Source organism: Aulonocara stuartgranti, assembly GCF_965226115.1.
Source record: "Aulonocara stuartgranti genome assembly, chromosome: 15".
Classification (NCBI taxonomy): Eukaryota; Metazoa; Chordata; class Actinopteri; order Cichliformes; family Cichlidae; genus Aulonocara; species Aulonocara stuartgranti.
Window position 1 is genome coordinate 27,537,618 of NC_138951.1, and position 24,542 is coordinate 27,562,159.

General features: G+C 44.7%; 3 protein-coding genes across 7 annotated transcripts in view; 1 reads left to right on the top strand and 2 right to left on the bottom strand.

Moving 5' to 3' along the window:
* LOC309690025 (uncharacterized protein) overlaps positions 1-24,542 on the bottom strand; it is a 228,990-nt gene that overhangs the window by 14,639 nt on the left and 189,809 nt on the right. The gene's annotated exons all lie outside the window — the stretch shown is intronic.
* Positions 9,412-24,542, top strand: part of LOC309690019 (MAP/microtubule affinity-regulating kinase 3-like) — a 29,769-nt gene continuing 14,638 nt past the window's right edge. The window contains exons 1-20 of one of the 5 annotated variants that reach the window (XM_082506839.1): positions 9,412-9,905; positions 10,680-10,868; positions 10,947-11,000; positions 11,785-11,833; positions 11,923-11,979; positions 12,229-12,294; positions 12,392-12,462; positions 12,567-12,623; positions 13,373-13,507; positions 13,609-13,710; positions 13,779-13,898; positions 20,317-20,416; positions 20,492-20,604; positions 20,676-20,793; positions 20,871-21,061; positions 21,192-21,280; positions 21,353-21,625; positions 21,834-21,878; positions 22,002-22,379; positions 24,221-24,487. In XM_082506839.1, the coding sequence (XP_082362965.1) occupies positions 9,855-9,905; positions 10,680-10,868; positions 10,947-11,000; positions 11,785-11,833; positions 11,923-11,979; positions 12,229-12,294; positions 12,392-12,462; positions 12,567-12,623; positions 13,373-13,507; positions 13,609-13,710; positions 13,779-13,898; positions 20,317-20,416; positions 20,492-20,604; positions 20,676-20,793; positions 20,871-21,061; positions 21,192-21,280; positions 21,353-21,625; positions 21,834-21,878; positions 22,002-22,371 (2,250 nt within the window). In that variant the 5' untranslated portion in view covers positions 9,412-9,854 and the 3' untranslated portion in view covers positions 22,372-22,379; positions 24,221-24,487. Of the gene's footprint in view, positions 9,906-10,679; positions 10,869-10,946; positions 11,001-11,784; positions 11,834-11,922; positions 11,980-12,228; positions 12,295-12,391; positions 12,463-12,566; positions 12,624-13,372; positions 13,508-13,608; positions 13,711-13,778; positions 13,899-20,316; positions 20,417-20,491; positions 20,605-20,675; positions 20,794-20,870; positions 21,062-21,191; positions 21,281-21,352; positions 21,626-21,833; positions 21,879-22,001; positions 22,380-24,220; positions 24,488-24,542 lie in introns of those variants that run through there. The other 4 variants (XM_082506840.1, XM_082506841.1, XM_082506842.1 and 1 more) reach the window with 4 other exon arrangements.
* LOC309690018 (uncharacterized protein) overlaps positions 15,363-24,542 on the bottom strand; it is a 43,603-nt gene continuing 34,423 nt past the window's right edge. The window contains exon 2 of the mRNA XM_082506838.1: positions 15,363-19,183. Coding sequence (XP_082362964.1) covers positions 16,526-18,856 — 2,331 coding nt within the window. The 5' untranslated portion in view covers positions 18,857-19,183 and the 3' untranslated portion in view covers positions 15,363-16,525. The remainder of the gene's footprint in view (positions 19,184-24,542) is intronic.

Below are 24,542 nucleotides of genomic sequence, written 5' to 3' on the forward strand. Positions count from 1 at the left end.
TATGAATTTGGACAGCCTTTGGCTGCAGACAGAGGAGAGCTTTGACCAGGTACCAAAGCAAATCATTCTTACTGTACAAATAATGTAAATATGACGGTGTATCACAAAAGATTTATATCAAACGGATCACTTGGCCCATATTACGTTACTTGCTCTTCGAGTGAATCAACAAATGGCAAAATGAAAAGCCGAACAACAACAATGCTGTCTTTTTTAGAGAGTCTTAGCTTACATGTGTTTTTATTTCATATTTCCAGTTGTTACCCTCCGCGGCTGAATAAAGCACTTTAAATTGGTTTCAGTTATGTACTGATGAACACAACAATAAGGGACTTCTTTCAAAGAAAAATCTCAGGTAGATGTTATTTTATATATTGTGGAGGTAAGCATCAACGACACAGAGCTCTCAGTTCTCACTCCTTCTTTATTCCTCTCCAACATCAACTGCACATATCGCGCCACAAAACACAGGAACACACTTCGTTAATACTGGGTGTGAGTGGAGCCCTCTAGTGGTCCACCATACATGCCCCCACCGAACACCCAGCAGAACTAGTCCAGGACCCGGGGCTTAAGCAAACGGCCGGAACGGCTGAACCGGGGGGGTGGGGAACTGACAGAGGGCAACCCATCATATGGTGGACGCAGCGGAGTCCTATGGGCATCGTGCCTGGTATCGAAACACGGGGGGGGCTCTCAGGTAAGAATTCCCTTGGGACCCGGAGGGGTTGGCCGAGGACCAGTTCAGCTGGGGAAACCCTGAGGTCTTCTTTAACCGCAATTCCACCAAAACCCACAGAAGACGGTCAACCCAGTCGCCATCTGTTAAGGAAGCCCGGAGTGACCTTAAGTGACCGGTGAAACCGCTCGCGCATCCCGTTAGCTTGCGGGTGGTATGCTGGACCTTGACCCCCAGGCCGTCAGCCATAGCAGACCAAAGCTCAGAAACAAACTGGGGCCCCCTGTCCGAGGTAACACTGGGTGTGAGTGGAGCCCTCTAGTGGTCCACCACAATATTATGCTTTGTATGTTGTTCAGTATTTTTCTATGCAAAACAAGAGGAATTTCAATAAACAGCAGTATATTCACAGTTGAAACCAGATATTTACATACACTTTAGGGAAAAAACATAAAAACTTTTTTTCTGTTAAACATCAATTTAGAGTAAACCTGTTTGTTTTAGATAAATAAATATTGAAAGATCTTTTGAATTAGTTAAATGTCAGAATAAAGAGAGAGAGAGCTGTCTCTTTTTTATCACTTTCATCAAATTTAGGAGTACATATACACTAAGTTTATTGTTAATTAATAAGATAACTCCAGACGATTCCATTCTGAGCTTCTGATAGGTTAGTAGAGTCCATGGGAGTAAATTGGTGACACACCTGTGGATGCATATAAGGCACACCCAAAACACAGAGCCTGTTTCTTTGTCATGGGAAAATCAAGAGATATCAACCAAAACACCAGGAAAAGAATTGTGGACCTCCATAAGTGTGGCTCAATTTTGAATACAATTTGGGTGCCATTTGCAATTAAGAAATACATACAATTTCTCTCTTTACTTTTAAATTTAACAAATATGTTTTTTTATATTTATCAATCTAAAAAAATAAACATTTAATCCGATTTGATGTTTTACAATTAAAAAAGTGTTTGTGTTTTTATCTGAAGAGTATGTAAATATTAGGGGTGCAACAATACACAAAATTCACGGTTCGGTTCGGTTCGATAATTTGGTCACATGGTTCGATATTTTTTCAATACAAAAAAAAATGTTCATGTCTTTTTAATTTATCATTTATTAAAATTATAAATATATATTTTAACTCAAAAGTACAGTTTTTAAATTTAATGTTGCTGAAACAACAAAATAAAAATCTTTCTGATCTTTGGAAAATCACTCATCTTTGGAAAAGAGAGTTTATTTCAGAGAAATAGCTCTTTCCAAAATAAAAGCTATACTATACGCTTCTTCTGGGCTATATTCTCAGCAGCATATTAAACATATCAGGTCCCCATAAGCAGACTAATGTGCTAACGGCTGTCTAAATGACTCGGGTAAAGTTTGTAGCATGCTTGCTTGTTGTTTTTGTCTGCTTCCACTTGTCTTTGCGCTAGGATGATGTCGGCGTAAATGTGCTGTCATATTCGTTGTGTTCCCACTAGTGCTGTCAGCGTTAATCTCATTAAAATGACAAATCTCCGTTAACAAGTTACCGAGGATCGCCCCGTGCATGGGGCTGGACGGCGTCAATGCGTTAACAAGCTAACTGCGCTAACGCACTAGTTCCCACAAATTGACCGTTGCGTGGCACATCCGACATACTGTTTTACTTTTGTCCATGACAAACTTTTTTTTTTTTTGTGTCCATGACGCACTTACTATCGGGGTCATGCTTCACATGAAAACCAAGATAGTTCCAAATGCCTGACCTGAATGAGGGTGGGGGAGATTCAGTTTCGGGTAGCGCTGAGGGAGTTGCCATGTTGCAATGAGCTTAGCTTCTGTCTTGCTAGCTTGCGCTGCACTCAGTGGATCTACACTCGACAGTGCAGCCTAGGCGGAGTACTCGAACGCAGATCCACTGAGCGATCAACACAGACAGCATCGTCAGAAGAAAAGTTGACAAAACAAATAAAAAATGTTGTATTGTTCAATACATATGCGTACCAAACCGAAAGCACTGTATCGAACGGTTCAATATCGATACGAGTATCGTTGCACCCCTAGTAAATATCCGGTTTCAACTGTATATTTGATGATGTTGGTGTTTGGCTTGATTGTCAGCACAAAGAGGGAGAGAGAGGAACAGAGAGGGAGATGGAGAGGAGAATGAGGACAGAACAGAGATGGAACAAGAGCCAGGTGAGACAGACCTTTTACTCAAAAGGTTGTTTGCCAAAACTCATCAGAACATGTATTTAGTACCTTTCTGAATCTAAATAGTGTACTTTGGTAGAATTAAAAAATAAGTGTAGTGCAGGTCTATAATGATTTTTAGTGCTACTATCATCTAGTTTTGATTCTGGTTCTGTCTTGGTTAAGTCCTAAGTAGTCCTGATTTTGAACTGTTGTAGTCCTGTTTTACTTCCAGATCAGTTCTGGGTTCTGGTTGAATTGGGGTTTAGTCCTCGTGTTTTGATACAGCCCCGATTTTGTTCTGTCTTGCTGCTTAATTAAAAAACTAGTTTAAGGTGTCCTGCATATGTGATATATATATTTTTCCTATATGAGGTCATTCTTTTTTGAACAAAACTCAAAACACAGCCTAATAAATCTTTCAGTCAGCCCCAACCCCCACATGCATACTACCCTTTAGGGCTAAGCCCCTGGTGTATAAAATGTCTGGCTCTGCCTCTGGAGTCAACAGTATCCATGACACACAACGTAACGTTCTATAATGTGTCATGCGCAAAAGCGTCAGCTCTAAGAGCCGTGCTTAGAGAGTGCTTTGTAGTGAATCAGAGTCGACTCCCATTGAGCGAGAGCCGGCTCCTCACTTAATTTCCTTTCGCTGTTCAGCTCTCACACAGTGGCTCAGCTATGCTCCAATCCCTCCATATTGTGGCTAATCACATGCGAGGATATAGGATAATATCATTATGTGAAAAACAGAGAGGGTGAGAGATGCGACAGTCGAGTGGAGCGTGCGTCTGTCCTCTCAGTAAGTGAGTGAGACAGTAGACAGCAGTGAGGAGGGATGTGCGAGTGCTTCGCAAAAACACATATATATGGCTGACACCCGTAAACGAAGCAGCATCTGACTGCAGTTTAAAGACTTTTTTTGTCTCAGTCTTGGTGTTGGTTTTGGTCTCGCCTGGACTTGGTCTTGGTCTTGTCTTGGTCTCGATACCCTCTGGTCTTGGTATTGTCTTGGTCTCAGTTTAGGCAGTCTTGACTACAAGTCTAGTAAATATGCTTCCTGTTTCTGTGACTGCTGCTGTTCAGCTTGGCGGGTTTAGAGTAGGAAGTATGACGTGAGTGTCTCAAGTTTCTCAGGAAGCAAGCTGGCACAGCTGTAAGCAGGTGTTTTTATGACACTCCAATCAGCAGCAGGTGACTGACTCGTCATCAGCGTGGTTCCAACAGATCTAACCAGGTGTGCCCAACCTCTGACTTTATCCCAGCTGTGACAGGCTCCATGTTGCTCAGAGAAATTGGTTTGTGGGGCAACAATCATGTCAAAGGGTATGTCTGGAAGTAGTCAGGGTGTGGCATTGAGACTGAACTCAGCTTTTCACAATATGTGTTTAATTCATGATTTACCAGCTCTGCATGGAAGGACCAAGGAGAGCTGTCTCCCTCTCTCTGCTGTCCGAATGTAGCCTAACGTAGCTCAGTGTTTCATCTCTGCCCAGAATCTGCATTTCCTTCTGTTCCTCATCGTGATCTCCCTCGTCCCTCTGTGCGTTCGTCTTTTTAGTGTTTCCCTACTTTCGCTGCTCATCCTGTGAATCCAGGATTAAAGCTATTTGTGTTTAGTTCTGCCTGAGAGTCCTGCATTTGGGTCCCACCCTAACTTGCTTCACGCAGCGTTTTATGACAATATATGAAAATTAGTAACAAAACAGAACTTTTTCATGATATTGAGATTTATTGAGATTATCTAGTGTATGTGAGTTCTGTTTGTACTCTTTGCATGATAACTGTGAGGTCTTTGTACTGCAGACTGAACCTGGGCCAGGAGACTAAGAATCAGGCCAAAAGCTTCTCAGCTGAAGGACGCAGAGAGGACACTTTTGTATAGGAATTTCTTTTATTTATGTATTAATCACATTATTTTATTGTATGATGCCTTGGTGCTACTGGATTTAAACATGTTTCACACTCATACTGTAAGACAAATGGTGGGGCTATAGTAAGGAAGTTGGGGGAAGCAGACAACTCCACAGGTAGAGTCTTTTGTCTCTTCGAGGACTCTGGGAGGTAGCAAGGGAGTGTAAACCTTAAGGTGTGAAACAGCTGTGTACTGCCTTTTGTTCCTGGAGAAGGTATTTAACTGAGAGCCATGTTAGGCTCGGGTGAGACTCTGCTGACCGTTTGCCCCGCGATCATGCAGGCTCTCCACCAAGCTTCGGTTTTCTGTTCTTTGTTTGTGATTAAAGAATGTTAGCTATCGCTCACCGCTCGTCAGCAGGCTTTATTTAATGGAAAACTTCCACAGCACTTTCCATCATAATAAATCAGGATCAAAGTTCACAGTCACATGACAGTTATTCAGAGCTCTGACTTGGATCACAAAGACCTCAAGATGATCTACCTGCCACATACCAAACCAGAGTTGTTGTTACAGAGCACCAAGCAGGAAAATACATTATTTCAAGAAAAAACAGAAATGGTATTAAATGAAGACATTTTCCTCCTGGGAGACTGTACCATTGACTGAATCAAAGAAAAAAAAAGGACAGGACAAATTTTGTCTCTGATTTTTTGTTTTTGTGGTCTGACCCAGATCAGAGAGGAAAATAAAGTGTGATAATCCACATCAATGTACATCGATCACATCTGCACAAATAATCCAGAGCTCTGCTCCAAAACAAGCCCGGTCAATCAGTCAGTGATCACAAGCTCATCACTGCCACTGTACGAACAAGATTCCTCAGAGGCAGGAACACACAAACAGATCCCCGATGTGAATGCTTCCTGTTCACTCATCATCACAGTCTTGGGCTAAGTTCACACTGCAGGTCTTAATGCTCAATTCCGATTTTTTGATCAAATCCGATTTTTTTGTCTGCTTGTTCACACTACAGATAAAATGCGACAGCAAACGCGCTCTAGTGTGCACCCTCAAAGCGGCCCGCATGCGCAAAAGAAGATGTCACACACAACGCGCTCTGTTTAGACCCAGACCAAACAGTATTGTTTGACTGATGGCCCTTAATATAAAGACTTCGGACTTTATGTTTCCCAATTTTTGCTTTAAGTTATTTTGTTATTTACATAATAATGTAAATAACCTAATAATTATCCTTATTGCTGTTTTAGAGAGGAGCGGCGCTTCAAAGGATAGTTGCAGATTTCTGTCAGAATCTGCAGATTATACAGTACACATAAAATGTTCAAGTTGTCTTCCCAACAGTTTCACTAACATCTACACGGGATGTCTTCTCGGGTGCTTCTCCGGCGCTGATAATTGGCGTCTGTCTTGTGTCAGTGACGTAAAAGACAGATTTAATGCGACATGACCATTCAAACAGCAGTCGCTTTCTAAAACATCGGATATATATTGGATACTGTATATACCACATACGAAAGTGACCCAGATTGGATTTGAAAATATCAGATTTGTGCCGTTCACACTGTCATACCATGATCGGATATGGGTTGCATGGGGTAAAAAAAAATCGGATTTGATGCACTTTCGCCTGCAGTGTGAACGTAGCCTTAGTGACATGACCAATCAGTGCTGAGAGATGAATCACACAATAACCTCAACAAGGATCAGATCCAAGACGCAGGAAATACAAGAGTACCTCAGACCCACGCTGAAGAGCTACAAATGCAGTTTTCTGTTTTGGTAAAATATTCATCAAGGCTTATTTTTATTGTTATTAGTATTATTATTATTGTTGCACGAAGAGAGGATGCCCCGTGTTTATGACCCCTGTCAAATGATTTATGACAGATGAAGTAACAAAAGTTTATGAATGTCATAAAATCACGAAATTCATAACTCTGTAATAATGAATAATCATATCTCCCAAAAATTATGATAATGAAAACATAGCAATGGAACAGCATGATGAATAAGATGTTTGAGATATAAATGAAAACTATGGAATAATAATTCAGAACGGGGTGCAGCTGTCATTTAAAAAAAAAAAAAGAGGTCTTATGAAACTTTATTCTTATCCTTTCAAACTATGTCAAATTTCCATGTTATGCTTTTTTTTTTGTTGTGTGTGTGTTATTTTCTATAGAAACTCTGTGTGTATAATCATGTATATTTGATACATAAAATATTTAATCTTGTATTTGTCTATTTTGTGGTTATTGAATATAAATTCGTCACGTCTTCCTGATAGACAGATGGCTGAAACAAAAGCCACCAACGTTTAAATAAGAAAACTCCAAGAGGAGACAAGCAGCACTGAGTCTGCATGCAAAACAAGAAAACCCAACAGCATTCATATTTGCTCTTTCACAGGTGGATTTCTAAAGCCAAGGTCAGTGCTGCTGTATACACTCTCAGATGGAAACACCGATGAATCTACAGATTCACAGATTTCATTAGACCATCTAAGTCTTTAGATTTTGTTGTTTTTTTGTTTTACATAAAAAATGTCAACATTTTATATTTTCCAGTGAAAGCATAGTGCAGGAACTCCAGCAACACTTAAGGGAAGATGAACAACTTTAATAATTGACCAATGCGTTTCAGCTTGTGGCCTTCATCAGGGTCATCACATTCGGCCACAAGCCGAAATGCGTTGGTCAGTTATTAAAGTTGTTCATCTTCCCCTAAGTGTTGCTGGAGTTCCTGCATTGTGAATTATTTCATCCTCTCCGTGCACCTTGGAACTAGGTGAAGTTGTGCCAGAAATTTTTGCAGTGAAAGCACAGTGACATGGGAAGATATTTTTCTTTAGTGATGTTACTGCAACAATCTCAAATACTTCTGAGATTTTATGGTCAAACTATTTGATTTTGTGGCCTTTCTCTGATGATGCAAATGTCAGGACCAAGAATCATTCAGGGTTAACAACACAGGAGAAAACAGTTGATGTAACTGTCCCTGAGACAGTTAAATAAAGGTGTTTGTTTTATATGTTTCTGTGATAAATTCATGTTTAATTTAGTTCATTTATTTGTTGGAAAGTGTTAAACATGTCTTAGATAAGATAATAAAAAGGATAACATTAATTAAAAACTTAAAATGAACTTAAAACTTAAAATACGTGATTACAAAATAAGCACTTTGTTAAAGCTGTAAAGTTTGTTTGAGGTAGAGTTTGTAATTGTCTCATGACCAGAGTTTAGCTGAGAGCACAACCATGGCATTGTAGGTCAGAACTAACATGGGTACAGAGCTACAGATGCAATGATATGCTGAAAGCGTTGCTGCTGAGTGTAGTTCACACCTTCTTACACATACTGATGTCGCAGAGTTTTGCTCAAATGGTCTGATCACATCATTACAAACGTGTGTGTTCAGTATTGAGTTGCTGTGTGTGAAAGGTGACAGCTGTGTTGGAGTTGTGTTCACATTTTTCCAGTGCAAGTGTGAAATGTATTTAGTGACTGAGTTTCAATTCAATTTTATTTATATAGCGCCAAATCACAACAACAGTCGCCTCAATGCGCTTTATATTGTACCGTAGATCGTACAATAATAGATACAGAGAAAAACCCAACAATCACATGACCCCCTATGAGCAAGCACTTTGGCGAGAGTGGGGAGGAAAAACTCCCTTTTAACAGGAAGAAACCTCCGGTAGAACCAGGCTCAAGGAGGGGCGGCCATCTGCTGCGACCAGTTGGGGTGAGAGAAGGAAGACAGGATAGAAGACATGCTGTGGAAGAGAGACAGAGATTAATAACAGGTATGATTCAATGCAGAGAGGTCTATTAACACATAGTGAGTAAGAAAGGTGACTGGAAAGGAAAAACCCAGTGCATCATGGGAATCCCCGGCAGCCTATGTCTATTGCAGCATAACTAAGGGAGGATTCAGGGTCACCTGGTCCAGCCCTAACTATATGCTTTAGCAAAAAGGAAAGTTTTAAGCCTAATCTTGAAAGTAGAGATAGTGTTTGTCTCCCAAATCCAAACTGGAAGCTGGTTCCACAGAAGAGGGGCCTGAAAACTGAAGGCTCTCCCTCCCATTCTAATTTTAAATACTCTCGGAACAACAAGTAAGTCTGCAGTGCGAGAGCAAAGTGCTCTAATAGGGTGATATGGTACTACAAGGTCATTAAGATAAGATGTGATCTGATTATTTAAGACCTTGTATGTGAGGAGCAGGATTTTGAATTCAATTCTGGATTTAACAGGAAGCCAATGAAGGGAAGCCAATACAGGAGAAATATGCTCTCTCTTTCTAGTCCTTGTCAGTACTCTTGCTGCAGCATTTTGGATTAGTTGAAGGCTTTTCAGCGAGTTTTTTGGACATCCTGATAATAATGAATTACACTAGTCCAGCCTGGAAGTAATAAATGCATGAACTAGTTTTTCAGCATCACACTGAGACAGGATATTTCTGATTTTACAGATGTTGCGCAAATGGAAGAAAGCAGTCTTACATGTTTGTATAATATGTGCATTGAAGGACATTGAACGGTTCAGAAATACTAATGCGGACCTCCGGCCCTTCACCGCTGAAGGCCTCCGTAAACACTCCAGCAACAACAAACGCCGCCGCTCGGCTAACCAATCCTTTCGCACGCTGTCTGTAACGTCACATCCCGTCAGCGCGCTGGGCTGGGTTAGTCCTCCATCTTGGCTAGCGTAGCGGCTAACGGTGAGGCTGCCGTAGAGGATGAGGAGACCCTGACTGAACCGAACCGGTACCGTGTCCCCGAGCCAGAAGCCACCACACGCCACCGGACAGGCTCCGCGTACGCGCACACCCGGTAGTGCCGGGCTGCTAGCAGCTAGCCGCCAGCAAAGAGGAACTGGTGCTCCGGTTCCGTTCGGGTCGATGCCGGTTACAGAAAGCCGGACAAGAAGCCGAGACGAGCCAAGCCGGGACAGATAACCCGCCCGGCGTGCAGCCAGGACCGGGGCCGGTGATGCTGCGTGGGAACCTGCTTAGGTAAACTCAGGCTGACGTCACGCAGGTGTTCCGGAGCGGAGCGGGGGCTTCATGACCGAAACTAACGACCCTGGCTCACTGTGACCCTGGAACATGTCCGCCAGGACCCCGCTGCCCACCGTGAACGAGCGGGACCCCGAGCACGTGAGTGCGCGTATGTTTTTCGTTTGGAAAAGTTAGACAACAACAAACAAACAGATCAGTGAGTTACTTAGTTTCTAGTTCAGTTTCTATTTAATAAAACTGTTTGTTTACTGATAAATGTAAATAACATACTCGTGACTGCAGAAATCTGACCGCTGACCTTTGACCACTGCTAATATTACCTATATATGGTTTGCATCACGGGGTTACCTGAAGCTCAGACTTCATCATTAAATAGGTGAACATCCTCCTGAGTGAGCAGCTCCAGTGTTTCTAATGCCAAGAGACATAATAAAAACATCCCAATAAAGCGCAGATGTAGGTGCTGCGATGCGATATGGCAACCTTGCTTCTGTCAGTCTGCCCCAGGGCAGCTGTGGCTACAACTGTGGTTTGCCTGCACCAGTGAGTGAATGTGAGAGTGAACGAATAGTGGAATTGTAAAGCGTTTTGGGTGCCTAGAAAAGCGCTATAGAAATGCAATCCATTGTTATTATTGTTATTATTATTATTATCATCATCATCATGATCACTGATGTCATGTCAGTGAGCATGACGTTATGTCACTGGGCGCTGCGATGTCATGTTAGTGAGCGTTGATGTTATATCAGTGAGTACTGTGATGTTCTTTATTCTTCATCATTTTGACCTATGATTTTGGGATATGTCCACAATCCACTGCTACCAGGTGCTTGCTGGATAAAAGGGTTGGAACATGAACAGATACTTTGAGCTGGGACCATGCTCCATGCTGACTGTGTGTTTATTTCCCAGCATGCCTCGGTGGACGACGGGCGCAGCGAGGTGCCATCCCGCTCTGTCCGTTCCGCCCGCTGTAAAAACTCGTCGGCGTCTGGCACAGACGAGTCACCGCATGTGGGAAACTACCGGCTGCTGAAAACCATCGGGAAGGGAAACTTTGCCAAAGTGAAGCTGGCTCGACATATCCCAACAGGATGGGAGGTGAGATGAGTCCCGGGGACTGCTGGGAAATATCCCAGACCCCCTACAGAGCACTGATCACCTGTGTGTGTCTGACAGGTCGCCATCAAGATCATCGATAAGACCCAGCTGAACCCCAGCAGCCTGCAGAAGGTGAGCACTGTCACCTGACAGGAAGTAATGTGCTCACAAGTGTCGCAGCAGAAATTACACTGAAATGGTTCAAATTATTATTATTTAGAAAGAGTCAGGCTGAAGCAGAGAACGGTGTTTTTAGGTTTACCTGAGCAGGAAACATGAAAACACTCATCTGGAGCTGGTTTACTGACTCGCTGCTGAAGTTCAAGGAAAAACGTGTTTTTAATATGTGATTCTGCCATCAAATCTCAGCCTGTGCTTTGTGCAGACTACCAAACCTGTGGTCACAGATCATACATGCGTCCTTAGTCTGAGCTCACCGCTCAGAATTCACCCTAAAAAAATAAAGCTAGACTAACGTCTGACAGTAGCCCGACTCTGTGTTCTTAATGGCGCAGGGAGCTGACGTTCATCATAATTCACATCAAGATGATGACCTTTCACCTGGATGTTTTCAGGCTGGTCTGAAACAGTCAGGTGTTATAGGTGAGTTGACCTGATGTACCTTCAGTTGCAAGTGTCTGCGTGCTGCTGGGATGATTTTAATCAGGAATGGTTTTTACAGGAGCCGTGCTGAGGCATTGATGTGATTTTTAACGTTATAATTATTGATCATTGTTCCGTAATCACACAGCTCACTTTGAAAGAAATGGTTAGAGCGCTGCGTCATCTCTCACACGCAGCTGACCTCTGAAAGACAGGAACTTTGTTTCGTACCAAACTGTTCCCATCGTTCTTGATGACGTCTGTGATTCATCCTGGCGTTCCTGACGCTGTCTGTTTCCTGTCTGTGTCTCAGCTCTACAGGGAGGTCCGAATAATGAAGATCTTAAATCACCCGAATATCGGTGAGTACCTCCTCACGTCATCACTGCACCTGTGTGACCGACCAGAGTTGCTCAGATGCCATATTTGTAATTTTCCTGGGGTTAAACAGGTGAGGGGCAGAACCTCGTCACACGGCTGTTTCATATCACCTCGCTGCTTCTATCAGGTGGTTCATGACTTTGTTTTTCTTTGCTGCGATCAGTTTGGTTTCTGTTTCTGCTCTAAGAGCCTCAGTACAAGGGAAGTTCTCTGCACTGAGCCTGAGTTCAGTGCAGAGAACTCCCCTTGTACTTCATGGAAGTACAGCCTAATGGCTTCACGCAGGGTTCAGATAATGTAAGAGAGCGAGCTGAGCTCTCTTACATTATCTGAACCCTGTCTGTCTGTGTGTGTATACACATGTACGTGTTTGCAGTGAAGCTGTTCGAGGTGATTGAGACGGAGAAGACTCTGTACCTAGTGATGGAGTACGCCAGCGGAGGTTAGTTCTTCATATATTTTAAACCAATCAGAGGCTGGGACAGGTGTGACCTTTGAACCCTGTGTGTGTGTGTGTGTGTGCGCGTGTGTGCGCGCAGGTGAAGTATTCGACTACCTCGTAGCTCATGGTAGGATGAAGGAGAAGGAGGCCAGAGCTAAATTTAGACAGGTAACATGTACACATGCACACACTGCCGTTACCATGGTAACACATTGGCAGTACTATCCATCGCATAATACCCAAGTGTTTCAGGTCCGTGTGTGTCTCCACAGATTGTGTCTGCAGTCCAGTACTGCCATCAGAAGCACATCGTTCACCGAGACCTCAAGGTAACGCCCCGGGCGGTTATTCTGAAGCCCCACCTAAACTTTATATGAGAGGTCTGCAGGTGTGGAATCACCTTCACATCTGAAATTTAACGTTTTCAGGTGTTTTCGATTTCCTCTTCTGAAGTTATCAAACTGTATGTAAAAATGGAAGCAGCTCCCTAAAAGCTGCATTCTCTCTGATGTCTAGCATCGGGGGTGATTCTTCTGGTTGTGGAAAAGTGAGAAATTGAGCGTCCTGCTTGGTGATCCGTTTCCTGTCAGGTCCTGTTAAAGACGGATAAGAGCAGGAAGGAGGGAGGGTTCAGAGCGGGGCTAACATCGGACGCCCCTACAGTCATCGCATAAATTTAAAAACAGCAGGAGGATGAAAACGCTCGAGGCGTCAGACTAACTGCAGTATTTTTATTTTCTCTCTGGTTTTATTTTTCGTTTATTAGTGTAGGAATAGGTTAGCACTTAGCATTAGCTGCTCACCTATTTCCATGTTTTGATATACAGGCTACAGTCATGTACAGTGAGCCAACCACTCTGACTCTCCATGTTAGCTCCTACAACTGTATTACTACAGAGTGTAGTTACACACACACAAACACACACAGGCTGACTTTGAAGCATTGAGGTTTTCCTCTGTTTTAGAGAGCTGAATCCAGCTTATGTCTGCATTGTGCTTACTGTCACAATGCAGACTTCACTCCAGCTATAAACAGGCTTCCATGTGTTCCTAACAAATGGTCTCTGCTACTCTGCAGGCGGAGAACCTCCTCTTGGACGCCGACATGAACATAAAGATCGCAGACTTTGGATTCAGCAACGAGTTCACCGTTGGAGGAAAACTGGACACCTTCTGTGGGTCTCCTCCATATGCTGCACCTGAGCTCTTCCAGGTACGCACAAAGGTGTCTGTGGTGTGTGTGGTTTTCTGTGAAGCTGCAGAGTATAGAGTGTGTGTGTATTTGTGACGTATGCTTGTGCGTGTTTGTTTCAGGGTAAGAAGTATGACGGTCCAGAGGTGGATGTGTGGAGTCTCGGGGTGATCCTTTACACGCTGGTCAGTGGCTCTCTGCCGTTTGACGGGCAGAACCTGAAGGTGAGGAGCAGGGAGGTCTGAGGATGTCCTGCAGTATCAGGACATGACAGTGATTGGTGTGTGTGCAGGAGCTGAGGGAGCGCGTGCTGCGAGGGAAATATCGAATCCCCTTCTACATGTCGACGGACTGTGAGAACCTGCTGAAACGCTTCCTGGTGCTGAACCCGGGCAAGAGAGGAACACTGGAGGTGAACCACTACATCAGCAATATAATCAATACATCATCTGTACATAATCAATACATCATATATGCATAATTCAGTTCAATTCAGAGTGAAGGATAAACAGATGAAAACAAAAACATGAACTAAAAACCTATCGACTTGGACGAGGGTGCAGGAAGTAGGGCTGTGCGATATGACCAAAATCTCATATCCCGATATAAGAATTCTATCGTCCCAATAACGATATAAATCACAAAAATGTAACGTTTTCTGTAAATTCTGTGAATCTCGGGCAGCTCAATTTGCGTGAAGTGTTTCCAGCTGCGTGTCATGTAGCTGGAGTCGAGTGTTTTAACCGATGCATGAAACGATACATTTTTAGACACAAGTTGTAACGGCCACCGTTTTCTTTGTGAGTATTTATTACACGGCGTGCTGCGGGGAAAAGCCTGTTCTAACGTTTGAGTCTAAGGTCTATTTTTTAGCACCTGGCGGCTCTTTTTTACTTCTCATCCGTAAATAATCTGCTCTTTCACGTGATTCAGTTTATTTTGAAAAGTCTCAACAGGATCTTGAGCTTTATTGTGAAAGGTTTATGTGGAACATAAACAAGCGGACACGCGATGGTGTTACCGTCGTTGTTGCTAACCATAACGCATAAAAACAGGCGCTTGTCCGTCCGTAGTGTGGTTATATTAAATATAAGAGAAATAGCGAACTTTAAGAAATTAATATAGCCAAAACAGTGACCATCAAAACGATGAAAAAATATTGCCGTAAACAATTTATTTTGCGACACCACGAAACAAACGATTGTGTAAAATGAAACGATAGACGTTTTTATATCGTCATCCGATATATATCGTTATATCGAACAGCCCTAGCAGGAAGTGCACAACGCTGACTCGTTTCAGGTTTTTACTTTAAGTCTCTGAAGCCACCTGTGCATCTTTCATGTTTCAGTTCAATTAAATTTTATTTATACAGCGCCAAATCACAACAACAGTCGCCTCAAGGTGCTTGTAGACCCTACAATAATACATACAGAGAAAACCCAACAATCATATGACCCACAATGTGCAAGCACTTTGGTAACAGTGAGAAGGAAAACCCCCTTTTAACAGGAAGAAACCTCCGACAGAACCAGGCTCAGGGAGGGATGGGTGGAGGAAGACAGGACAAAGACATGCTGTGGAAAAGAGCCAGAGATTAATAACAAGTATGATTCCGTGCAGAGGGGTCTATTAGCACATAGTGAGTGAAGAAGAAACACCCAGTGCATCATGGGATTCCCCCAGCAGCCTACACCTATTGCGGCATAACTAAACAAAGATTCAGGGTCACCTGATCCACCCCTAACTATATGCTTTAGCAAAAAGGAAAGTTTGAAACCTAATTTTAAAAGTAGAGATAGTGTCTGTGTCCTGAATCCCAACAGAAAGCTGGTTCCACTGAATAAGGGCCTGAAAACTGAAGGCTCTGCCTTCCATTCTACTTTTAAATACTCTAAGAGTAAGTGTGAGAGCAAAGTGCTCTAATGGGGTGACATGGTACTACAAGGTCATTAAGATAAGATGGGGCTTGATTATTCAAGACCTATGTGAGGAGCAGGATTTTAAATTCTGGATTTAACAGGGAGCCAATGAAGGGAAGCCATTATAGGAGAAATATGCTCTCTCTTTCTAGTCCCTGTCAGTACTCTTGCTGCAGCATTTTAAATCAACTGGAGGCTTTTCAAGGAGTCTTTAGGATATCCTGATAGTCTATTGTTACGTTCTGGTCCCGGCAAGTAAATAGACGTAACAAATAGTTTGCCCCACTCACTTCCCACCCACGCACAAACCCCAACAACGACACCTTTTTTAAGTATTTAAGCAGCCATTTATTTTCATCAGCAGTGAGCAATGCCAAAACAATAAACAAAACTCCCTATAAAACAATCCCTAGTCTTCCCTACACCAAAATAAAAAGAAGCCAAAACAAAAGACAAGTCACTTACCTAACTATCTAACAAAAAACAGGAGAAAACTTGTTCAACAAAAGAAAACGGCTTCTCACGCCTACTAGGCTGCGACAGTGAAAGTTATACAGCAAAGGAACAAAAAAGTGACCGCCACTGGTTAACTTATTTACAATTATTTACATGGCAAGGCTAGAGGTACACGTGAATACTCCAGCCTGCACTACAATGACACAACACACAACTCTGTGACCGAGTCAACGGGGTTCCAAAACACTCCCAGGTGACTGTCATCCGGACGTTAAGTACTGGAGGTGGTCCATCAATTATCCAGTCGGAAGGTGTGTAGAGACTCCACCCAGATACCTAGCAGCCACGCCCAGGTGTCCACCTCCTAGGAGAGAAAAAAGGGAAAATACCGCCACCATCCTCCGGTGGGAGGCACAACACCAACAAACACATCACTGGGTCATAACAGTTTCCCCCACCCAAAAAAAATCAAACATCCAACCCCACACAAAGATGTTTGATTTACGACCTAGAGAGGGCATCAGCCATAACATTCTCTAAGCTCTTATATATCGGATCTCAATGTTGAAATCCTGTAGGAGTAAGGACCAACGCATGAGGCGCTGGTTGCTGTTTTAGAAATGTTCTAGAAAAGAAACAGACTGGGTGGTCAATGCCATTTTCATCCTCCTGCACGAGCACTGCACCCGCCCCCAAAACACTGGCGTCCACCTCTGAATCCTTGGCCCCTCAGGAACCGCCCAGGGACACCAAAAGTCTCCAGATTGCGCTTTCGCTCCTCTGCCCACGTCAGTCTGAGCCCATTATCAGATGAGATGTTGTCAAAGAAAAACTTTGCTTTGTCATAGTAGCACTTTGGACCAAAATGATCCTCCCCTGAACTCAGCTGCAACCCCTCCTTTTCCCTTCCCTCAGAATTCCCATCTTTTAGATTCAGCCCCTCCTGTAACTTCTTCTCAAGCGCCTCCTTAATGAATTGCGCGTTGGAGGAATCAAAATCAAAGTCTGTGTCAAATTTAAGGGTGGGAGATGGAGCATTAGCCACCATCAGCTGGCCTCTTCTGCGGTCCCTATGCCGTCGAGGTCCTTGTCTTTTTCTAGCAGGTGGCCTGGTTTCAGCATTTTGCTGCTGACTGTCCTGAAAAGTGAATCTACTTGGGTCTGATTGCATGGTGGCTTCAGCGACCCTTGTGGTTTGAATATTTGTTCTTCTCGTCCCCTTGGGCTGCCTCCTATTCTGCTGCTGCTGTTGCTGGGATCCACTCGCACCTCTCCTCTGCCTAAATGTCTTTACACTGACGGTTTGAACAGCCTTTGATGTGGCACGATCGAAACCACTGTTATCTGTAAGTGGTATATCGACTACTTCTGGCGACGGAAAAACTGTGCCGCCAGCTAGATCGTTTCCCAAGATGATGTCAATACCTGCAACCGGTAACTGGGGTCGCACCCCAAGCTTAACCTCACCAGACAAAAACTGAGACGAAAGCTGCACCAAGTGTAAAGGAACCCGTATTACACACATCCTAACTCCCCAGGCTAACACATCCGCCCCACAACAGGATTGAGCTGAAAACGGTAAGACCCCCTCACGAATGAGCGACTGTTTCGCACCAGTGTCTCGCAAAATACTGACAGGAGTCCGCCGATCTTCTCCTATCAAGGAAACAAAACCGTTTGACACAAACGGCTTAAACTCCTTATCTACTTTATCATTTTCGGGTGCCATCACCTCCCCCCAAGTAGGAGAGTTTGTCTGTAGAAGGTTTATTGGGGAAGGAGATGTACCCTCCCTGGTCATTTCTTTTCTCTTCAGAGCAGGGCAAACCGCAATAAGGTGTCCCTGCTCATGGCAAAAAAAACACACGCGGTTCTCAATGGATGAGGGGATGGCACGGCGGGTGCCCCTTGGAGACCATCTGGGCGGGCTACTGGAAGACGGAAAACTGTGAGCAGGAGCCGAAAACACCACTTTATGTGTCAACACAAACTCATCAGCCCGTATAGCAGCAGCGGCGAGAGTCGTAACCTTCTGTTCGTTTAAGTAGGTTACCACAGTGTCTGGTAGTTGATTTTTAAACTCTTCTAACGTCACCAACTCACGCAGGTCTTCCAAGGTTTTTACTTCTGTAGCATGACACCACTTATCAAACAGAGTTTTCTTTTCTCTGGCAAACTCCACATAGGTCTGGTTGGCGGATTTTTTCCCATCCCTAAATCTCTGCCTGTAAGCCTCTGGCACAAGCTCGTAAGCGCGCAGGACAGCAGCCTTCACCGTATCATAGTCAAAACTGTCCTCCAGAGAAAGAGCGGTGCATACCTCTTGAGCTTTCCCCACCAATCTACATTGGAGTAAAAGAGACCACACATCCTTTGGCCAGTGCAGCGCACCTGCGATACGTTCAAACACTGTGAAATACGAATCCACCTCAGTTTCCCGAAACGCCGGCACCATTTTGATGTGTTTACTCACATCAAAGCCACCACCTGGCATCGGGGCCGGTGGCTGCGGAGATGGCGACTGCGGGGATGATGACTCCGGGGAGGGTACCTGCGGGGATGGTGACTGCGGGGCTAACCGAGGTACAGGAGGACTGGCAGACACAGAGGCTCCCCTCTCTACCTCCAGAGCCCTGATCCTCAAGTGCATAGCGTCCACCTCCAACTGCTGTTTCTTTAGCTCCACCTCCTTAATGCGCAGCGTTACCCGCAGCTCCTCCACAGAAGGGCTAGGTGGAAAAGGGAGATTTTTCAGTGGGGCAGAAACACCAGCAACAGCCCCCAGCTCAACCCCCCCTGCAGGACCCGGCTCACCAAACAACCCCCTGTCCGTCAACTGGACACACAGGAGCTCCCTAAGCTCTTTCTTCTTCGCAGTCAACGGCACAGTCACATCAAAGAATTCAGCAACAAGCAAGAGGTCAGCCTTTTTACACCTATCCAGCTTCTCCGCAGACGGGCTCAGAGTGAAGTCCTCCAACTTAAACTCCATCCTAACACACACACACACACCCCCCACACAAGAAAAAACCGCCAACCAAGAAAACAAGCCACAAAAAGAACCACCAAAGGGACGAGCCCCCAATATGTTACGTTCTGGTCCCGGCAAGTAAATAGACGTAACAAATAGTTTGCCCCACTCACTTCCCACCCACGCACAAACCCCAACAACGACACCTTTTTTAAGTATTTAAGCAGCCATTTATTTTCATCAGCAGTGAGCAATGCCAAAACAATAAACAAAACTCCCTATAAAACAATCCCTAGTCTTCCCTACACCAAAATAAAAAGAAGCCAAAACAAAAGACAAGTCACTTACCTAACTATCTAACAAAAAACAGGAGAAAACTTGTTCAACAAAAGAAAACGGCTTCTCACGCCTACTAGGCTGCGACAGTGAAAGTTATACAGCAAAGGAACAAAAAAGTGACCGCCACTGGTTAACTTATTTACAATTATTTACATGGCAAGGCTAGAGGTACACGTGAATACTCCAGCCTGCACTACAATGACACAACACACAACTCTGTGACCGAGTCAACGGGGTTCCAAAACACTCCCAGGTGACTGTCATCCGGACGTTAAGTACTGGAGGTGGTCCATCAATTATCCAGTCGGAAGGTGTGTAGAGACTCCACCCAGATACCTAGCAGCCACGCCCAGGTGTCCACCTCCTAGGAGAGAAAAAAGGGAAAATACCGCCACCATCCTCCGGTGGGAGGCACAACACCAACAAACACATCACTGGGTCATAACACTATACATCTCTGTCCTCTGTCATGTGCTGCTTAATGTTGAAGAATCTGTCTTGAGGTGCGACTCGGTATAGATAGAACGGCACCTTCCTGTGGTTCGTGTGCTTGTCAGAAACCTGATTACCTAATTATGCATTGGTGTCATGAGCTGCTGGTTACTGTGGCAGCTTGGTCTGTTTTCATGTTTCCACTCAGTTTGAACTGAACAACGCGCACAGCTGACTGAACTTTAGCCTGATTACAGGAATCAGCTAATCGTGTGTGTGTGTGTGTGTGTGTGTGTGTGTGTGTGTGTGTGTGTGTGTGTGTGTGTGTGTGTGTGTGTTTCCCATTCTTACATATGATGAATGGTGTGTGTGTGATCACGGTTCCGTGAGCCTCCTTGAATGCTGGTTTGACACAGTTTGATCTTTAGCATCAGAAACATGATATCTGTAAAAATATTGGCTCCTTTGTTGCCATGAAATGTTTACTCTGTTGGTCCTGTGACATTAGCACAGAGTGAGATGACATCATTACACCACAGCTCAGGTCCCTCACACAGGACAACAATTACTGGGTCCTAGTCAATATAGCCATGATAAATAATCAGTACAGCAGTGATAGTGAGGGTACTAATTATGTAATTATCTGTTTATAATGGCTAACCCTCACCGGGTAACACGTTACCTGAACGTTACGTTGTTTCTTTTATCAGCAAATCATGAAGGATCGGTGGATCAACAGCAGCTCTGATGAAGACGAGATGAAACCCTTCATCGAACCAGAGCTGAACATCAGAGACGAGCAGAGGATCGGTACACACACAGACACAGACGCACACACATAGACGCAGACAGACACACACTTGACTGTCAGTATTGATCTGTCAGACCTGATGGTGGGGATGGGCTACTCCAGAGATGCAATCACTGATTCGCTCTCCAAGATGAAGTACGATGACATTACGGCCACCTACCTGCTGCTGGGACGCAAGACTGTGGAGGTAAGTGGTTACAGTGTTGACAGCAGGTAACGTTGGCAGGTGTAACAGGTGTAGCTGTGTCTGTGTTTCAGGTGGAGGCCAGCGACTCCTCCCTGCTCAAACCGCGGCCGTCTAGCAGCAGCCAGTCTCCGGCGCACGTCGCTGCCCCACGTAGCTCCTCCTCCAAACAAAGGCGATACAGCGACCAAGGTAAACGCCCACTCCTACACTGGGACCTGGCTCCAACCCATGGCACACTAACACCTCCTTCTTCCTCTCCTCCTCAGTGTGTTCTGTCATGGCTCCTCCCACCAGGAGTCAGGCCACCACGTCAGCAGAGTGTGAGGTGAAGCTGGAGGGCAGAAGTCAGAACACGAAGTCCAGTCCTGTGGAAACAGGAAGTCCTCTGCTGGGGAGCGCCAACAACCCCAATGTGGCCGATATCCCAGAGAGGAAGAAGAGCTTAGCTACACCCCCTGTAAGTGACACTGCAGCTTGCAGATGAGCTTGTGTTGTGCTTTTCAAAGCTCATTTCCACCTACTGCGTCTCAGTTATTGGTTGATTATTGTCTATGGTCTTCACACTTTTCATTGGCTGTGTGTCACAGGGCGGGTCCTCCAGCATGACGAGAAGGAACACGTACGTGTGCAGCTCTGCGGAACGCCATGCTGCGGTCCATAACGGCAGAGACGGCAGGTACAGTCGCCAGGTGAGTCATGCCTGCTGATCCATACGCTTTGTATCTAACTTTTGCCATCCTCCACGCAGCGCAGTGACCACGCCCCCCCAGCGATCAGGGGGTGGAGCTTCCACTCACAGCGTCAGCAGCGGAACAACTCCTCCCGACAGGCTTCATTTCCCTCGGGGGACAGCAAGTCGCAGCACATTTCACGGTGGTCAGCTCCGAGAGAGACGCACTGCCACCTACAATGGCCCCCCTGCTTCCCCCACCTTGTCACATGACGCTGCACCACTTGCCCAATCACGGGCCAGAGGCTCCACCAACCTCTTCTCCAAGCTCACCTCCAAATTCACACGCAGGTATGTAACAGCGAGGCATCATGGGAGGTTTACCGGGCAGCTGACAGGGGGCGCTGTAACGACCAGCACCAGACCCTCCAGTGTTTTCTTCTTCTGCTACAACCAACTCTGCTTTCTTCCTCCCTTGCTTCCTTCTGCCTTTCCTTCTTCCTTTCCTGCTGCATCCATGTCACCCTTTTGCTCTTGCTTCCTGTGTCCTTGCTGTCAGAGGGATCTCAGAGCTTGAGAGGAATGGCAGAGCTGAGGGCTCCAGGTGAGTCAGATGATGTCATCATCTCTTTATTGTGATTGGTTTGGAGTGTTGACGGTAAACACAGAGACTTTCCAATCAGAGAGCAGCATGTTTGTCAGCTGATACTCTTCTGTCCATCTGCAGCCGTAACATGTCGTCGGAGCAGAAAGAGGAGCCTGCGTCCCCCGCTGCTCCTCTGCTGAAGGATGCCAAGCCTCGCTCGCTGAGGTTCACGTGGAGCATGAAGACCACATCCTCTATGGAGCCACTAGACATGATGCGCGAGATCAGGAAAGTCCTTGATGCCAACAACTGCGACTACGAGCAGCCCGAGCACTTTCTGTTGCTCTGTGTCCATGGAGATGGCCACGCCGACAGTCTTGTCCAATGGGAGATGGAGGTGTGCAAGCTGCCCCGCCTCTCACTCAACGGCGTCCGCTTCAAACGGATTTCAGGAACGTCCATCGCCTTCAAGAACGTTGCTTCCAAGATCGCCAACGAGCTCAAACTGTAGCCGCGCAGGTACGTGCGATCTCATTGGCTACTCAGGGCTTGCAAAATCGCTAGCCCGACGTCCCGGGGCTAGCAATTTTTCCAGTCGGGTTACCAAAATCTATCTCTTCCCTGCCCGTCGGGCTATTGTAGGAAGGAAAAATATATGTCAATGCTTTTGCATTCTTTCGGAAATGTAGCTGGGTAATTATGTCATTGGCATCGATGAGCCACTGTCAATATGTGACATATTGAAATCGCGTTTGAATTTGCGCTTGTTTTTTGCTTTCACTTTGCAATCTCGCGAACTGTGTATAGAGAGCGACAGTACTGATTGGTGAGTGATGATAATTTGCGCACTATGCAAACATGACAAGGTAAATCTCCCGCCGCAAGCTTAAACATGTGAGAGGTTGATCGCGCAGAGAATCGCTGACCGTTGTGTGTGTGTGTGTGTGTGTGTGTGTGTGTGTGTGTGTGTGTGTGTGTGTGTGTAAAAGCAGCAGGATATATATTTTAGTTCTGCTGAGCCAAATAAGACAGGTCAGGGTGAAGAAGTGACAGCCAAAGAAAAGCTTACCACAAAATGGAAAAGTTATGACAAATCAGACTATAAGGCGAAAAGAAAGTGCAGCTTTATGGTTTCATGGACAAAATAATTTTTGTGGCTGCAATATGACGAGCTATATAACCAGGGCTGCACATAAGTGGTCCGCAGGTGCGCATTCGCTGTCAAAATAAAAAAAAAACGCGCACAAGATATGAAGTTGCAACGCGTGTTTGCATACATAAGATTTTCTGGAGGAGGACAGACATTTGTTTAGAACTCTTAAAGATGTCGAAGAAGCTCCCTTAAGCAATTACTTTGGTGTTCCTCCACCTCCAAACAAATGTCAGAAGGAGTCCGAACAACAAAAGAAGCGCGTATTCTCAGAAAAGTGGTTGCAGGAGGTGAGCTGGCTTCAAACAAATGATGAACGCACAGAGATGTGGTGCGGAATGTGCCGTGAAAATCCCACTCTAGCGGACAAAAACAGTGCTTTTTATATGGACGCAAACGCGCGTTTCAACTTCTTATCTGGTGCGCATCTTTTATTTTGACAGTGAATGCGCACATGCGGACCACTTATGTGCACCCGTGTAAATAACATAATGTTCTGCCGGGTGTGTTGTTGGTTTTCTCTCGATTTCTGAGTCGACAAGTGCCTTTGTTACTGGGACCAGTCATTTTAAGAAAGGCCCCCATTAGAACCCATGAGAAATGCAAGAAATGCATTGCTCAGTCTGCAATATCTTTCCCAGAACAAACACCAATTGCAAATAACATACTAAAAATAAACCTGAAAAATCTGTTTAGAACAGCGTACTAAGAGGGAACTACCACTGGCAAAATTTAGCAGTCTTTGCAAACTTCAAAAAGCAAATGGCCTAGATCTTGGTTCCACTTGTCTCTTACCCGTGACTTCAGTGGAAATTTCAAATTCAGGATCTGACACAGACGGATTCATGTCCTACACAGTTCTTACAAGTTCATAGAAATTTCTGTTCAATTAGAACCAAGTATTTGAGTTGATGATTGTAATTTTTATACAATGTTGTAATTTGTTTTTCAACAATTTTTTGATTAATGTTTTGTTTCCTTTACAATATTATACTTTAATGTATAATATTGTAAAGGAAACAAAACATCAATCAAAAAATTGCTCTCTTTTTTATTCGGGCTACTTAAATTTATTTTGGGCTACCAAAAACTGAAGAGTCCCTGCCTGAAGGGCTACCAGGGATTTTGAAATTTTGAGAGCCCTGCTACTGATTACTGGATGCTGATGTCACAGGTTGCTCTGATGATGATGACCTCTTTCTATGCACAGGGTTTCCTGACATCCTGTCAACAGCAGGGTCAGCAGTTTGTCACTGCTCCGGATCAACAGACTTGACAGCTGCAAAGCATCCTGGGAAGACATAGGAACTGTACTGCTGTTTTATTTTTGAAAGAGCCTAGCCTGACCCCTGGAGCCTGGCAGAGAGGGCGGGGCTTGTGGACAGTTCAGTGTTTGTGAATGTAGATATTTTCATTAGTTTTGTACGTGTGAGCGGTCAGCTGGTTCACCTGTGTCTCATTAAACACCTTGAACGCAGCTCAACTTCCTGTGTGGCGTCTCTGTGGAGCTAGAGGAACCTAGAGGGGCCACA